The sequence below is a fragment of the Mustela nivalis genome (assembly GCF_964662115.1).
Source record: "Mustela nivalis genome assembly, chromosome: 7".
Taxonomy (NCBI): domain Eukaryota; kingdom Metazoa; phylum Chordata; class Mammalia; order Carnivora; family Mustelidae; genus Mustela; species Mustela nivalis.
The window spans coordinates 49,538,594-49,556,491 of record NC_139026.1 but is presented as its reverse complement, the minus strand read 5'-3'; the positions used below and the strand labels follow the sequence as shown (position 1 = coordinate 49,556,491).

The window sequence follows — 17,898 nt, the reverse complement described above, 5'->3', positions numbered from 1 at the left end:
AGGGAGAAGGGGCCATGGTGGGAGCCCAGGGGAGGATGTGCTCAGGGAACCTGCCAACGCCTCTGACCCCACATGGCATGGAGACAGTGAAACAGTTCTCTAAGCGGGTGCCCAGCCTATGCAGCGGGCGACGTCTTGGTGTCTTAGGCAGCCACAAGGATGGAGTATTGTGGCTGGAGCACAGTGTGAAAATAGAGGTTGAGCGGAGGACCCTGGAGAGTCGGGAAGGCACAAAGGCTCTTCCAAAGAGATTGGACATTCTCCTGAATGCGATGGAGAACACTAGATGCATTTTAAGAGGTCTGCGAATTGAAATTTATGAAGGTCACTTTGGAGTTTAGTAGATTATGTTTTGGGAGACTGTAGGGGCCAAGTTCCTTGCAAAAAGATGATTTCAGTAGCTTGAACAGAATGATTAGGTTCTGAAGTCCGGTAGTAGTGATGGGGTTGGAGAAGAGATGTTTGGGGGGTGGGGCATGGGATTTAATGGGCATTTATATATTGGGGGGTGAGGTTGGGCCTGAGCGTGAGTCTTTGGCTTCTGGCTTGGGCATCCAGGGGGATCCAGGTACCATCAATCCGGACTGGGAGAAGAGGCTGAGACCCAGGTTTTGTAAGGAAAGTGATAAAAGTAGGCATAGCAAAAGAAAAGGTTTTTTTTTTCCTTCTTGGAAGTAGTAGGATCCTGCTGATTCTAAGGTCTGTTCTTTTTTTGTGTTTAAGGATTTGATTTTTTGGCAGAGAGGGAATACAAGCAGGGGGAGTTGGAGAGGGAGAAGCAGGCTTCCCATTGAATAGGGAGCCCAATGTGGGGCTCGATCCCAGGGTTTCGGGACCATGACCTGAGCCCAAGGCAGACACTTAATGACTGAGCCACCCAGGCATCCCTCTGAAGTCCATTCTCTGCTCCAGGTCAACTCTCTGATACGGAATTTCCATCTCAGCACAATGTCTTTTTCTGAAATGGAATGTGTTACCTCTTCCAAAGACCCAGGGATAATAAGGAGTTTGGTGTGGAACAGAAAATTCCAAAGAAAGTCGTTTCCTAAAAGTTTCCTGATTTTTATTTCTTCGCACCAGCATGGGGTGGGCGAGTTGTGGTTTCTGTGGTAGTACAGAGAGACAGTGACAGCATTATCCATCTTAACCTGCTGAACTGCCCCAACGTTTGACATTCCGGCCAAGACCAACCCTGTAGAAGGTCTACGAACACAAAAAGGCGAGTGCTGGCTGCTGTCACTGTCCAAAGGCTCCAGTGTGAGCGAAGTTTTCTAACTGAAGAGGATAAGTTTCCTCACAATGCTTGCCAGAAAAGTGTGACAGCTACAGAAATCCCTAACAATGAGGAAATTAAGAATTCAAAGCCTCAGGCCTGGTAAATTAGGGACTTCTGTGTCTAGACTTTGTAGTGCATTGAGATGTGTGATTTCTAAAAGCTCAGATACAATGGCCAGGGCTGTCCCCTTTCCTGTCCTTCATATCCTCCACATGGCTACATCAGAGCCAAATCAGCATTTAAATTCTGCAGGTGCTAAATGACAGAGTTCCTCCTAGATGAAAGCTTTTCTTCAGTTCTGTGGGTTAACAGCTTTGGGTTTTGAAAAAAAGTTTTAAAAGAAAATGTCCTGATTTTGTTTTTTGGGGTTGTGGGGTTTTTTTGTTTTGGTTTGGATTTTTTGGCCTCATGTTCACAACCAAAAAGGGAAACACAAAAATGTCCCTTTAAATAAAAGCGTATGTATAAATATTCTAAAGTTTATCATATAAAGCAGTGATTTCCAGAATTCTTTGAAAGAAAATTACATTTTGTCCTTAAAATAATCTAGGAAGGATATGATCATAAAATCCCAAATAGGGCACCTGGGTGGCTCAGTGGGTTAAACCGCTACCTTCAGCTCGGGTCATGATCTCAGAGTCCTGGGATCGAGCCCCTCATCGGGCTCTCTGCTCAGCAGGGAGCCTGCTTCCTCCTCTCTCTCTGCCTGCCTCTCTGCCTGCTTGTGATCTCTCTCTCTGTCAAATAAATAAATAAAATCTTAAAAAAAAATTTTTTTTTTAAATCCCAAATAAAGATAGTTCTTATGTTAGTCAAGGTTCTCTAATGAAACAGAACCAATAGGCTGTGTCTGTATTCCTATCTATCTTTTTATCTGTCTACTTTTTATTTATCATCTGTCATCTATTTAGATTGTTTTTAATTTTAATTTTTAAAATATTTTATTTATTTATTTGACAGAGAGACACAGTGAGAGAGGGAACTCAAGCAGGGGGAGTGGGAGAGGGAGAAGGAGAAGCAGGCTTCCCACGGAGCAGGGAACCCGATATGGGGCTGGATCCCAGGACCCTGGGATCATGCCCTGAGCCAAAGGCAGAGGCTTAACCACCAAGCCACACAGGTGCCCCTGTTTATTTATTTTTAAAGATTTTGTTTATTTATTTGACAAAGAGGGACACAGCAAGAGAGGGAACACAGGCAGAGGGAGAGGGAGAAGCAGGCTTCCCGCTGAGCAGGGAGACTCCTGGCGGGGCTTAATCCCAGGACTCTGGGATCATATGAGCCGAAGGCAGATGCTCAACCCACTGAGCCACCCTGGTGCCCCTATTTAGATTTAGTTAAGACTTGGCTCATACTTGTAAAGGCTGAGAAGTCCAAAATCTCTGCATGGTAGGCTACCAGACTGGAGACCCCGAGTTGATAGTGCAGTTTGGGTCCAAAGGCAGGCAGAATTCTCTTTTTCTAGGAGGTGACCAGTCTTTTTTTTTCTGTTAAGGCTTTCAAATGATCGAGTGAGGCCCCCTGCATGATGGAGAGTAATCTGCTTTATTCATTGTCTGCTGACTTAAATATTTAGCTCTTCTAAAAATACGTTCACAGAAATATCTAGAATGGTGTTTGACCAAATATCTGGGTACCATGGCTTGGCTGAATTGACACATAAAGTTAACCCTTACAAGTGCTCTAAATTGAGCAGATTTAGCATCGTGAAAGATGAATTGTGCTTATTTTTCTCATTTCCCTATGATGGCGAAGCTTTCTCGTGACCATACTGATCCATTGCCTTGTGCTTGGGAATCACCAATAGCACCAGGGGTGCGGGTCTTGCCCTGTCGAGTCTTACCACACCTGATGCTGGCATCATGGGTGTGCATCCTGAGCAGCCAGTATGGGGCTTTGTGCTTCAGACCACTCATACATGTTTTAATGTTCTGTACTTGTCATCTTGTACATCTTTGAACAAAGGGCCCACATTTTAACGTTGAACTGGGCTGCCAAATTATGTAGGGGCCACACCATTAGAAATTATATACATGTACTCATTCAACCAATGGTCACTTCTTCATGCCCGTCCCAGAGCTGAGTTCTGAGGATACCACAGGGAGCTGATAGCTCGGGTCTGTTCAGACCTTCCAAGGGGAGGGTGGGGGAGGGGGAACGTGTTATGTCTTCCATAGAAGTTGTCAGTTGGAATAGAAGTACATAGGGCAAACTATATTTTCACAAAACTATTTTTATTGCTGTCCTTACAGGTGGAAGAATCCTCTCCGCATGTGTCTTCCAGACTACAGAATTTGAGACTAAATCGTTTAACCCCCAAGCAACTTTTCTTACCCACAGATAATCAAGAAACTTAATTTTGTTTCAGATGGCTCAAAGTAATTCTCTGTCTTTTCTCCTACTCCACACGAAATGAACATCATACCTTCAAACTCTCAAGACACAAAACAGGATGTCTGTAACTGGAGTCTTATTTTAAGGTGTTTGTGTTAGCAGATATTTTAAATTTACTGGATCCGAGAAAACCATAATGATTTCAACATCGGTCATCATGAGAATTGGTAGCCCTGGATATAAATGCAGGCAAAATTTGTTGTCTTTTTTGGTTTTTTAAAAGACTGTACTCAGTAAGTTTTATTTTTATAATAATGCCTTTATTGACTTCCGTGATCATTGTGGGTGATTGCGACCAGCGGTTTGAAGCCAAGGTCGAGAGAAACTGTAATTACACCTCCTGTGTTTTTGACACACATTTCAGGATGTTGGGCCTCCCGCTGGTTGTTCAACTTGCAACGTGGCTGCTCGCTCCGTCCCTGCTAGCCAGACCCACTTCATGCGGGACTGTTTTCCTGGAAATTGCCTTCCGAGTTGGGAGTACTTCTTTTTCCTTAATTGGAGATATAATTGACATATACCACTGTGTAAGTTGAAGGTGCACACCGTGTTGATTTGATATATTTATGTAGTCCGCATGATTACTGCTCTCACATTATCTAACACCATCATGTCACATGATTGTCATTTCTTCTAGGAATACGTTGTTTTGAAAACATACCACTTGGGAAAATTATTCTCTCTGAGTGACTTTTATTATTATTTAGAGTGTTATTTATTGCTAAATGGTAAAAGAAAAAGTTAAGAAAAAAATTTACCCGTGATTCCAATATTTGAAAAATAGCCTCAGTGGGATATAATTTACACACAGTTCACCCATTTAAAGTGTACAACTCCACGGCTTTTAGTATATTCACAGAGTTGTGCTAGTACCACCACAATGGGTTTTGGAACATTTTAATCACCCTCCCCGCTCCCCCCAAGAAACCCTGTACCTCTTGGCTCTGATCCCCTCATCCCCTCCAGCTGTAGGCAACTGCTAATTTGTTTTGTCCCTACTCATTTGCCTGTTCCAGACATTTTGTAACAATGGGATCATACAATACGTGGTCCCCCCGGCAAAACCCTGTTTGTCTCTTAGAGTCCACAGTCTCTCATGGTTCGTCCCTCCCTCGGGTCCCCCCCCCTTTTGTTTTTCCTTTCCTTCTCATGTCCTCCATGCTATTCCTTATTCTCTACAAGTAAGTGGAACCATATGATAATTGACTCTCTCTGCTTGACTTATATCACTCAGCATAACCTCCTCCAGTCCCATCCATGTTGATGCAAAAGTTGGGTATTCATCCTTTCTGATGGCTAATATTCCAGTGTATATGGACCACATCTTTATCCATTTGTCTGTTGAAAGGCATCTTGGCTCTTTCCACAGTTTGGCTATTATGGACTTTTTAAAGATTAAAAAATATTATGTAGAAAGAGCCAGCATTGTTCCTTTTATTGGGTAGAGGTCTTGGAGTGTCCAAGCAAGGAAGCTCACTCAGTCAAACCTGATGAAGCCTGTATTCTTTGAGGACTGATGGGGAAACTGGCAGCATCTATAGAGGCTGTATTTCTGGATCAGACCATGTGGGTTTGAGCTGATGGGGCAGAAATCAGGAACTCTGGCCGAATTCTTGCAGGTAGCCCCAGCAGAACTGCCGCTGATCTATCTTGCTGTCATTATTGCCATGAGGCAAAAGACCTTCCTCTCCTTTTATTACCAAATACTACGCTATTGTGTGGGTGTAGCACATTGAACTTGTCTGTTCATCAGTTGAAAGACATTTGGGTTGTTTCCACTTTTTGGCTATTATAAAATGCTACTATGAAATCCGTGTACAAGTACAAGTTTTTCTGTGGACGTGTATTTTCATTTCTTTTAATTATATACCTAGGAGTGGAATTGTTTGGTCATATGGTAACTCTGTTTCACCTTTTGAGGAGCTGCCAGATTGTTTTCCAAAGCAGCTGCACCATTTTGTATTTTATTTTCACATTTCTTCACATTCTCTCTAACACCTATTATTATCTGACTTTTTGATTATAGCCATTCAGTGGGTATGAAGAGATACTTCAATGTGTTTTTTTTTTTAAGATTTTATTTTATTTATTTATTTTTTTAAGTAATCTTTGTATGCAGTGTGGGGCTTGAACTCACAACTCAAGAGTCACAATCTACTGACTGAGTGAGCCAGCCAGGCAGCCTTCCCACAATCTGGTTTTGACTTGCATTTCCCTTATGGCTAATGATGTTAATGATCTTTTCATGTCCTTATTGGTCATTTGTAGGACCTCTTTGGAGAAATGTCTATTCAAATCTTTTACCCATTTTTAAATTGGGTTATTTTTCTTTTTATCAAGATACATGTTCTTTATATATTCTATATACAAGGTCCCTTATTAGAAATGTTATTTGCAAAAAAAAAAAAAAGATTCCTATTCTGTGGATTTTACTTTCACTTTTATTGATGGTGTCCTTTGATGCAGATTTTTCAGTTCTGATTATGTCCAGTGTATCTCATTTTTGTTGTTGTTGTTTATGCTTTGGTGTTATATCCAAGGAACTTCTGCCGATCCAAAGTCATGAAAGTTTACTCCTGTTTTCCTTCTAAGAATTTAAATAGTTTTAGGTTTTACATTTAGCACTTGGATTCATTTTGAGTTAATTTTTGTGTATGGTGAAGTAACAGTCCAGCTTCGTTCTTTTGCACGTGGATATCCAGTTTTTCTAGCTCCATTTCTTGAAGAAACTATTCCTTCCTCATTCACTTGTCTTGACACCCTTATCAAAAATCAATTGATCATAAATGTGAAGGTTTTTTTCTGGATTCTGAGTTCCTGAGCCTATTCCATTAATGTATACATCTATTGTTATGCCAGCACCATGCCCTTTGTTAGCTTTGTTTTGAGATCAAGAAAAATGAGCCCTCCAATTTGTTCTTTTAAGGATTTTGGACTATTCTGAGTCCCCTGTACTTCCATATGAATTTTAGGATCAGTTTGTCAGTTTCTACAAAACATTCAATTGGGATTTTGAGGGGTGATTGTATTGAATCTATAGATCTGGGGAGAATTGCCATCTTAATATTAAGTCTTCTGAACCATGAACATGGGTTGTCTATGTCTCCTCTTATTTTTTCAACATTTTGTTTTGCATTTTATTTTTATTTTTTTTAATTTTTAAAAAAGATTTATTTATTTATTTGAGACAGAGCATGTGCGCACAAGTGGGGAGGAGGATCAGAGGGAGAGGGTGAGGCAGATTCCCCATAGAGTAGAGAGCCTGATATGGGGGTCGATCCTGGGACGCTGAGATCATGACCCAAACTGAAGGCAGACATCTAACCAACTGAGCCACCCAGGTGCCCCTGTTTTGCATTTCTTAAACTTATTCCTGGATATTTTATTTTTGATCCTAATGTCAGTGGAATTTTTTTTTTTTTCTTATTTTTGGTCTGTTAATTGCTACTGTATAGAAATACGATTGATCATGTATCTTTCAATCTTGCTAAACTCATTTATTAGTTTTAAGAGGTTTTTAGTTAATTCCTTGGGATTTTCTATACATAAGGTTATATTATCTGCAGATGGAGATAGTTTTACTTCTTTCGAATCTGGATACCTTTTATTTAATTTTCTTGTCTTAAGGCTCTGGCTAGAACCTGCAATAAATTGTTAAATAGAAGTGGTGAGAATCCTTGGATGGTGGTGAACATCCTTGCCTTTTTCCTGTCAATTTACAAGGCCTGCAAGATAGTTTGCAAAAATGAAAATGTTGGGACTACAGTGTAGATTTCTTTTTAAAGATGGCGTACATTAAAATTTGTATATTTCAATAGTTAATGTAAATGTATTTCATAGAATATATATAATGTTCTCTGAGGGCAGGTGCTATTATGATCCTTGAATTAAAACCTGCCTTTGTTACCTAAAATAAATGTATCATTAGTCTGGGAGGGTCTCTGTCTGCAGGCTGTTTTAGGACTTAGACATATATTTTACATCTTGTTCTTACAGCAGTCATGGGGTGCAGATATGACCTTCAATACCATGGGTGGGGAAACTGACTCACAGAAACTAAATTTTATGAATGAGTACCAGAGCTGGAATTCAAACTGAGATCTGATTTTAAAAGCCATGCTCTTCCCATTCTTCCATGCCGCTTTTCAAATTGATGGCAAAACCTTTCCTCTTTAGAAAATTCTGTACAGTAAGCATTGTGTAGGGCTCATCTAGAATACCAAAATATAATCAAAGTATTCCAAAAAACCATGTCATAATTTTGACTTTTTAAAATCACTGTTTATTCCATTTGGTAGAGTATTTTTTTTCCATACAAATATTTGCAACAATTTTGAATTCCCCAAAACCATACATAGACGATAAATACCATGCTATTAAAGTATTAAATTTGTACAAAAATACTTTACAGCTTAATACTTGTTTGTTACAAATAAAAATACATATTTAAGTGACTCATGATCTTCTTTTTCTCTTAACATGATTCTGCTTTATACTCTCTTGCCCTGGCGGGTTGTGAAATATGTCCGAAATAATATATTTCTCTGCACAAAAAGAAAGGTGAGCTTTCTCCTTAAACAAAGGACACAGTGTTCAAATGCTTTACCTAAGCAGTTGTTGGAACCATTGACCAAAATGAAAATGTTTGGAAAATAATCATTTCAATATGGAGATTCTACAATCAATATACAGATCTATTTTTTTTAAATATTCACCAAATAACAGTTATTAGCGTAACTATTCAAAAGATCTGAACAAATGAGAACAGTTGCTGACGAACATCTTAAAAGCAACTGTCAGAGTTTATTGCTTTGAGGGATGGTGATAATTGGCAATGCATTTTCATGAAAAATGTATTTACAATTTCAGTAAAGTAGCATGGCTCAGAACAAAAGACAGTCCAGTGTCATCTCAAACGTACATGTGCTGTCCACCCCTCTGTAACCAGTTTTCAAAACATGGCAAGCAAGATGAGTTTGATCTGCCTATCATTAAGATAAACCTCACTGTAATAGACTCTTCATTCTCTCTTAAATTCTTAGTCTGGAGTTTTAAAAATAACTACTTCTCAGTGTTTTACTAAGCACGCTAATCCATTATCAGAGATTCGCAGCTATTCAAAGTGTGTCCTTAAAAAAAAAAAAAAACAGGTCACAAGACATATCCTGTTTGTTAATTTGTTGCATAGGGAATAGCATACATCTTAGTTAAAATCATTCCTATATTGGGGCAAAACATTTACCACCACCTATTATGGTCTCCTACGTGCATCGTCGCTGAAACGTTTCAAATAATGTTCCACGTGGACCCTCCCATGGCAGCGGTCCCAGCCGCGTCTCAAACCCCAGATCCCCTAGGAGAGCCAGCTTTGTAACAAGCCTTATTGGTCAGGTCCTCAACGCTGACGGCTTCATAGTAAGAAACTGTTGATTTCAAAGTGACTTAAGGAAATTGTCATAGAGAATATTTTCAAACAGACATTTCTCTTTTTAAAAAGTGACTGGAAGATGAACTTGTAAAAAACTTCCTCTGATGTTAATTGCGGGGAAGGGGCGGCCTATGTAGTTTTCCTTTTCTCTACCATTGTGCCTGGCAGGGAACCCTCTACCACAGCGGTCACTAAGAAAGAAACCTCTTCAGCTTGAAAGGGGAAGTGAACATGAGCCATGAGAGAGATTTAAAAGACCCCTGTGCTTGCGGTTAATGCCACGTGATATCTGTGCTTTAAATGCCACAGAAATCTCAAAGGGATTTTTTTTTTTTAGCACCATGTAGATATTGTCTTTTGTCCTGCTTTATAAAAAGCATTGCTATAATGTGTTAGTGGGTTCTCGTATCTCCAAATTACCACCATGACTAGGCTGTTGGAAAAAAGCACTGTTCTGTTCACTCCATTCTCCTCCCGGTAGAGTCTGTTCTATAGACTTCTGTGAAGCCAGTGGGTTTCTACTAATAACCAAGTCCAGCTTATTACCAGATTCTGCTATGAGGGGCACAACAAGGCAGCAGTCAAAGTCTCTCGTTCGGACATGATTAACCTGAAAAATCAAGAAGAGCCATTTTGAATTACAGCAGTAATTCTCCACACCGAGTAACCCTTCCTGTGTAACAAGTCGAAGGTGCCGAAAGGAGCAGCCTGTGCTGAGAGGTCTCCCTTCTCTGACCACACGCGGAGGTGGCTATTGGCTGACTTATTCTTTGCTACTAAATCGTAAAGCCCTTAAGAGCTGGGAATAGGGACACCTCCCAACATCCCCATTCTGGGCAGGCTGCCTTGCTCATGCTCCAAGGGCTGAACATTGCCCCCGGTTTCCAGATGAGGTAAGTGAGTCAGAGTGGTGAAGAGATTTGTCTCAGAACAGTAGTTGTTAAGTGGCCCAGCTCGGATGGGCTCCCAGGCAGTCTGACTGACTCCCAAGTTATGCTCTTGACCGTGATGTTGAACTGCCTCTCGCAAGTGAACCCATTCCTGTCCTCAGCTTGCACATGTGCTCGTCTTTCATTTCTCCTTACTCTTCGCCAGCAAGGAGTTTCAACCCATCTACAAGCTGCTTCCACTCTTGGCCTTTCATACTCAATCTTCTCACGTCTGGAACCTGACACTTATACTGTACCACTGACCCCAAATGTCCAATACCCAAATGGTGTCTCCAAGTCTCGTCCACTTTGGCCTTTAGCACCAGCCGTGCTTCACGCCCACTCACCCTGAAAACTCCTTCCTTGGCACTTTGTGACACCGCTTTGTTTTGATCCCCTTACCATTCTGATTCACTTTCAGTTCTTCCCTGCCTTTATCTCTTCCTGTCCTTCAAATTTGTTTTTCTCAGGATTCTAGCCTTGATTCTCTCCTTTTTCTTACTCCAAGCCCACCATAGGTAACTGTATCCAAACACATGCCTTCAGTGTCCTCAATCTCCTAATTCTGGCTCTAACATCTCTGCCGGGCTCTAACAGCTCTGCTGGGCTCTAACATCTCTTCTGAGCAACGTCTCCAAACTGCCCCCTGCCCCCAAGGCTGCTCTGCCAGGATGCATTGAAGGAAAAAGGACTCAGGTCTGACACAGGCATCTGGTCTCCTTCCCTGCGGCCTCCCCCCTCCCCATTCTATGCCAATCCACCTATAGTATTATTCTATTGTCGCTCTCAATTACGAACGATGTCATTATTCTGCTTAAGAAGTTGATATCCTTGAGGGTTAAATCCAAGAGCTTTCTCATGGCATCCAAGGCCCTCACAGTCTGAATCTACTTTATAATAGTCTCACTGTCTATGGAAGGAGGGACAGCACATCCCCAATTTAGCGATTGGGAAGAGCCACAGAGTGGTTAAGTAACCATTAATTCAGCAAATATTTATTAATTCAACAAATATTACAGTATCTGTGAAAAATGAAAGCATCCCATAATGCCAAGATAAGACCAAATGTTCTGCTGCCATTGTAAAAGTAACCAGAATTTGTTTTAAAACTACCTAACTGGTCAATGATGACGCGCCTTGGTGAACACGTGTTGGAAAGCCAACCGCCCTTAGTACAGCCTCGTGCTCTGAAAGTCAACTCTTTGGTTCTGGACTCATTCCAGCTAAACACACTGTCAAGACTGATGTCAACCCTCTCCTTTTGCCTACAAAATGCTATTCCTAAAAATTGTGAATAAAATCAGGGATGGGCTTGGTTCACTGAAATTATTCCTGACCGTGACAGCATTCCGCTCACTAAACAAGATCTGGCTTTTCGCTTTCAGAGAAATTGTGTGAGACATTGAGATATCAAGTACTGTATAAGGGGAAATGGGAGCATAAGTTCTCAAGAAGTTTATAATCTGCTGGGGAACATATACAGAGAACCAGACAATTTTGATTAATTGGTAAATTCTACCTAAGGAGAAAGTTTCTACCCCATATAGGAAGGGCCCCTAATCTCATCTTGAGGCCAAGAAAGATGGGTAGGCATCGATCAAGTAAGACTTTGAGAAGTGAAATTAAGCAAAAAGGTCACCTGCAGTCTTACCTGTAAGAGTCTATCATAGGGCTTTAAGCCACCAAGATCTCCTGGCCCAGCTGGGCGAATATTCTTGACATACACTCCTTTCTCCAGCAAGCCATCTGCGACGCTGAACCCAAAGTCCTCCATGTCAGAGCTCTTGTACAGGGTCACCTGGAAAGTGAGAGCATGCGAAGGACACATTCAGCTTGGCTGCAGACTTTTGTGTGTGAAACTTCTTGTCCAGCAATCTTTGCAAATTAATTTATTCAATAACATCATAGACTTGTAATATATCAGGCAGCTCCTTCTTCCCTTCTCAGAGAACAGGCTTAGAATTTGTAAAGTCCCACCCAGAGCTGAGAAGGAAGGAGAAGGGAAAAAGCTGCCCTCCCCTCTCCCTGCCCCACGCCCACCCGCGCAGGTGCACCTCTCTGTTTTCTTGGAGCGGCACGCTGCTGTCCCAAGCAGCCAGCAGCAGCCCATTGCACCTGCTGGGTGTCAGGACAAAGCCAAAGGCCCTTCCTTCATGCTCACTCTGCCTGATGCTGCTCTGGGGACAGTGCTCAGCCTATCACCTTCCTTTGAGCAAATGCCAGCCTGGAGCCCATCATTTGATTTGTTCTGGTATTCTAATCAGAATGTCAGTACTGACTGCAAATTGAGTTAAAAGACCTGAAAGTGTTCTTGTAACCAACATGTTACTCTGGGGTCCGGCTTGACTAGCAACCAGGCTTTGGTTTAGCAACTCAAGTCCTTCACCCTTCCTGGCTATGGGTTTCACTGGTGCCCTCCGCTCCTACGGCCACCTGCAAGCCAAGGCTTCCCCCGATCCTCGTGCCTCCCATCTGACCACCTGGAAGAGTTAGTCTGAGGCTCAGACATTCAGCCAATCATGCAAACATTCACCAACTGTGGACTGAGTCCCTACCCTGTTCTAAGGACGGCTCTGGGTGCTGGGGGACAGCAGTGAATGAGAGAGAGAAAAGGCTGCCTTCCAGAGGCAAACACATTTCTGTGTAATATTTACAGATCACCTGCTGGCCAAGGCCCTGCCAGGAGGCATATGAAGCACTTGGTGCTCATTTAATGTCTTAAGCTGGTCACTGATGTCACTAGGTTTTGCCTGATGCCTTCCATATAAACAGATGCCCTCTTCAAGTACTGATCTGGGCTGATACGTTGTTTTACTCTAATTTCTTTTAAAAATGGATTTTATTTTCACCCAACTACATGAATATTTTCTTGTAAAATAGTAAAAACTTCAGGGCTCTAGAGGGCCAAAGGTAAAGATAAAACAGGTCCATTTTTTATACCCAGCTAGTTTATTTCAGAGAAGTAGAGAATATTGAAGGAACTACAAAAAATGGTGTTAGTGGTTGTTGTTGTTGTTGTTTTAAATTTTGCTATGCTAAGAGCTAAAATATCAAGCTGGCTGAGTCTATACTACTCACCAGGCAGCCCTCGTGGTTATTGCCATATTAGAGGTGAGGAAATCCAGTTTTACAGAGGTGAAGTCATTTGCCCAAGGTCACAAAGATAATGAATAGTGGGGCCCCTGTTTGTCTGATTCCAGACAGTAAACACTTAATCATTCTACACTACTGTCACTCAAAAAGCTTTATTTTCTAGGTTCTAAGATATGCTTTATTTTTTAGTTTTATTTTTCATACTTTAAAATCTCTGAAATCAGGTGTGTTTCATAATCCATGGCCCCTTAGAGCCTATGAATTAAGATATATAAATGTTCTATTGCCACCTGCCTCTTTCCTACAAGGGCACTAGAAGGAAACCACAAGTCTGCTGCAACTTTGTTTTAAGAGGAAAAAAAAACGTGCTTTGCAAGTTCCAGTGAGGTCCAGAAACAACACCATCTCTCAGGAGCATGTTAAAATGCCGAGTCTCAGACCTTGCCCTAACTCACTGACTTAGCCACTGCAGATCTCTGGGTATTCCTGCTGGGTATGGTTCTGGGCATACAGGGGGGCTATCACACGCTCTGAAAAGACGAATCAAGGGAACTAAGGTTTAATGGGATGATACTCTTTGCAGGCTCATTCCGTCATTGTGTGTGTAAATGTGTGTATGTGTGTGTTGCTTAGTAAAACCCAGCCCCCCATAAGACATGGACTGTGATAATGCACGGGAGAGATGTAGGTTCAAACTGCATGAGTGAGAGCATTCCCTCCCCACCAAAACTCAGGAGGGGAGGGGGAGTCTTTTGGTGATCTGGGCTCAGATGGTCTTAGAGAGTATGTGGAAGAGGCACCCAGATCCCAAGCTCCTTGAGGTGAGGAAAGAATCTTTTTTTAGTTCACTGATACCTTGAATCCCTAAAATGATGTCTGCCACATAGCAGGGTTAGTGCTTGTCAAATAATGAAATGAATAGGTTTTGTTTTTTGTTTTGACAGACTTTTTTTTAAAAATTAGTTTTGGAGGTAGAGTTTAGTGATTCATCAGTTGTATCTAACACCCAGTGCCTTCCTTAATACCGGTCAACCAGTTACCCCATTCCAGTCCCCCCCAACACCGCCACCTCCCCTCCAGCAACCCTGTTTGCTTCCTATAAGGTCCAGCATCTCTTATGGTTTGTGGTTGAAATTATAAGCCAGTTCGAATTGGCCAAGATGTGCTGTGAGCTTGAACCAAGAGGGATTTAATTCAAGTGGCGCCCCACCTTCTCCCGCCCCAGGGCTCTGCCGGGAATTCTCAAGGCTCCCCCAGGAGCGGGGCTGGGGTCCGGGCCAGTTCGAAGTTCCAATGGCGCCACCGTGTGGTCACCGAGGTGAAACATCGCAGCCAAGCCGGCCCTGCCTAAGGGCTGAGGAAGCTCCGGGATATGAAAGCACATGGAGGGTTAGAAACTTCTCCACGGAGAAGTGGTTCAAACCCAAGTGTAGTGGCTGTGACGCTCAGATATCCCCACGGCACACCTTCTCTATACCTAGAAGGTGGCTGATTAATAAGCACTCATTTTAGAGAAGAATTTTGAGGTTCCTCTCTAGTTATGATTTGCCCTCAGGCCACGGGATAGGAAGAGTCCTGCCTCTTTCTTAAGGCGGGGCAGGTGGTTATTGGAGAGGACTATTTAGAAAAAAATTTTAACTTCCAGTTTTGCTGTGATATAATTGACGTACAGCTCTGTATAAGCTTAAGGTAGACAGCATCATGATTTGACATACATATACATATATATATATATATATCAAAATCATTACCACAGTAAGTTTAGTTAGGAGAATGTTATTTTTTAATGGAAAACATTCAAAATGTATTCAAGAGCAGAGAGGCTAGAACAAACAACGATTCCCCATGTGCTCATCTCCCAGATCCAAAAACCATCAAGAGCTTGCCCCATGGGCTCCACCCCCCTTCTTTCTTCTTCTTCTTTGGGGGATTATTTTAAGGCAAATGCCAGTCCTTAAGTCATTTCACTCCTACATACCTCAGGATGGCTCTCTAAAAAAGAAAGATCACTCTTTGTACATACCCTGGATGTACGAATTCATTCACAAATTCACCCTGATTCCCTGATATCCTCCAATACCTAGTCCATAATGAAACGTCCCTGATCGTCTCAAAAGTGGTTTTTAGAGTTGTTTTTTTTTTCAGATCAGTATCCCAAGATCAACACAGTAGCATGAGGTTTCTATAAGTCCTCTTGTCTAGAGCATGGCACCACGCTGCTGATTTATTGCCGGGAACTGTATTTGTCCTGCACTGTGTTCTTCCAGTCTTTGTGTCCCTCTACATGGCAGTGACCCTGGCTGGGTCCTTGACTGGAGTCAGAGTCAGCTTTGTGGGGAGGGATGTGAATGGATCACGGATGCGACAGGGTGCTCCCTACGACATCACGTGATTCAATACTAGTTGTCCCACTTTGGGTGGGTCCAGGGGAGGACAGCTTAATGCCTTCATTGGAAGGCTCTCCCTCTCATCTAAATGTTTTTGACCATTGATGACCATTGTCTGAATAATTTCATTAGGGGTTACAGAGTGATAGTCTTTTTCTAATTCCATAATATCTTCCGTATTTGTTAGCTAGAATTCTTTCATAAATAACTGTCTTCTCTTCAAACAGTGCTTTTTATTCTGATGTGCATACTGATCTGTCATAAAGGCAGAATGAATGTTAATTCTTTTCTTTCCTTTTTAGTATAGGGCATTAGTACACTAAACACTTCTAAGACATCTTTTGTTTGTGCGGGGATGACTTTCATTAAGTATCACTATGAACGCATGGGTTTCATATAGATGTTTGTATTTCAAGTAATTTTCATCATTATTCTTTTGTGTGCTCAAATTTTCTCATCTTTGGCTAAGGGGAGTCTTTCAGGTTAACCTCTGTGTCCTTTTGATATGACTCATTTGTGGTGATAACTTTTTTGCTTTCTGGCTCAAGATCTCATGACTCATCACGAATATTCCTTGCTTCCAGTCTGGAATCAGCCACTCCTCCAAGGCACCTTCATTGGAGGAAACATTTTTAGGTTATATTCCAGTTCCTCCCCGCCCCCCATCCTCATGCTCCTTTCTCAAAGGAAGGGAGGGAGGAATGGGGAAGGAAGGCCAAATTGGGGGCGGAGGAGGAGGAGGAGAAGCAAGAAATAGCTAACAGGATTGGTGATAGCCTGCCATTTGGGGGCCCTCTTTATTGGTAGATGAAATCTCTTTGCTCAAAGCTGCTGCTTCTACGGCCCTCTTTGGCTTTGCCTGTGCCTTCTCTGTGGGATTTCTCGTCCTTCTGCCCCACATGCATTCTTTGTTTCTAGTTGCGTGTGTTCTCACCATGTGACAAGCAGCCTGCCTGGGGCAGGGAAAATCACGGCTCCTAGAGGCTGGTGCCTCCTACTTCTCTGTTCCACTTGCTGCTAGATACAGGGGAAGGTGCTAGGGACCCTGTGCTCATGGCTGGATGGGTAAGTGGGTTGGCATCTAAATGCCCTACAGCCCAGCCACTCTCTCTCAGTGCCTCCGAAAGTGAGGGTTCCAAAGCCTAGGCTTGTGATGGACATTAAGGAGCCCGCTTCTTCAATCTGAGACCGGTTTTCTGACAGTGAACCAGTAGCCTTGCATGGGGGCGGGGGGGACATTTAGTGTGGGCCTGGAATGACAGTGAAGTTCTTCGTTGCTCAACTGGCCTGGTTCTAGGATGTCAGCTCCATCGCCAGAACTCAGGAGGGGCACCAAATACCGCCAACACCAGTCAGGGGGTAATACATTAATGAAAATATTCAGAGTCGGATGTCAGCCGGAGCAGGTTAACAGATTAGCTCCCTGAAGGTCAGAGTTGCTGGCTGAGAGGCTTGGTGTTTCAGAGCCTTAGACCAGATGGCAAACTCTTCAAGATGAGAGCCTAATCAATGGTTTACATTTGAGATGAATCTGTTTCTCTGGAAAGATATCCTAAGGTTAGAGGAAACTGAATTTTCATAGCCAACTCTATTGATCTCCTGGAGAGAGCCAATAACAAAAAAGAAATTATTTTAAAGTGACACAACAGATAAGATTCCTGGAATCAATAATTCACAAAAATGGGGAGTACAGCTGGCCGCTCCCATGGCAGCGACAATAAATTGTGCCGTGTCACTGCTGCCCTCCTGCTTGTGTGGAGACTGGTGGTAGTTACTTCTGATTTATTTCCTATCCAAAAAGAATCCAAAGGATTCCAAGGCTTAAGTCTTTTTTTTTTTTTTTTTCCACAGATGAATTCCTTACCCAGGCACTTTCTTCTATATGATTGCTTTTGAACTAGTAACTCTGTGCAGCAGAATTATTCCCTTCCTGTTAATGAGAACACGGACTCTTAAAGGTGATGGACGTACTTGTCTAGTTGCAATCCAGAAGCTGAGAGGCAGTAGTGGAAAAGTATCTGACCTCATATACTGTGTTCCTTCTACTACATCGTCATTTTTTCCCCCTGGACATAAAATCTTCTAACTGGTCAGGCAGCCTTTATTCATTTCCAACTGCCCAACCAGCTAAAGATGAATAATTGATCATGCCTGCTACATTTCTTCTGATCGGGCCCCTTTGTGGCTTTCCCTGAACGTCTGCATAAACTCCTGCTCTGAGAGCTCTTCGTGGTCCACTCTGGCTCATGGGAATCAAGATTCTTCCCATGGGGTCTCTGTTTTGTGCTGACCGAAAGATTCAGCTGCAAAACCTGGGCTATGAACCCAAGGCTAGATTTTCCTGTTCTGAAAAGGGCCAGTGAGACTCTTGGAACATTAACTCTGGGCAGG

General features: G+C 42.3%; 2 protein-coding genes across 19 annotated transcripts in view; one reads left to right on the top strand and one right to left on the bottom strand.

The window, feature by feature from the left end:
- The window catches only part of HELB (DNA helicase B), a 30,946-nt gene extending 26,600 nt beyond the window's left edge, over window positions 1-4,346 (top strand). Inside the window, 1 exon segment of the mRNA XM_082740987.1 lies at window positions 3,529-4,346. Within this exon segment, the coding sequence (XP_082597113.1) occupies window positions 3,529-3,633 (105 nt within the window). The 3' untranslated portion in view covers window positions 3,634-4,346.
- A 1,384-nt stretch (window positions 4,347-5,730) lies between these two features.
- Window positions 5,731-17,898, bottom strand: part of GRIP1 (glutamate receptor interacting protein 1) — a 674,728-nt gene continuing 662,560 nt past the window's right edge. For all 18 annotated transcript variants that reach the window (XM_082740981.1, XM_082740983.1, XM_082740971.1 and 15 more), the window contains 2 exons: window positions 11,679-11,825; window positions 5,731-9,708 (listed from right to left, as the gene is read on the bottom strand). In XM_082740981.1, coding sequence (XP_082597107.1) covers window positions 9,481-9,708; window positions 11,679-11,825 — 375 coding nt within the window. In that variant the 3' untranslated portion in view covers window positions 5,731-9,480. The remainder of the gene's footprint in view (window positions 9,709-11,678; window positions 11,826-17,898) is intronic.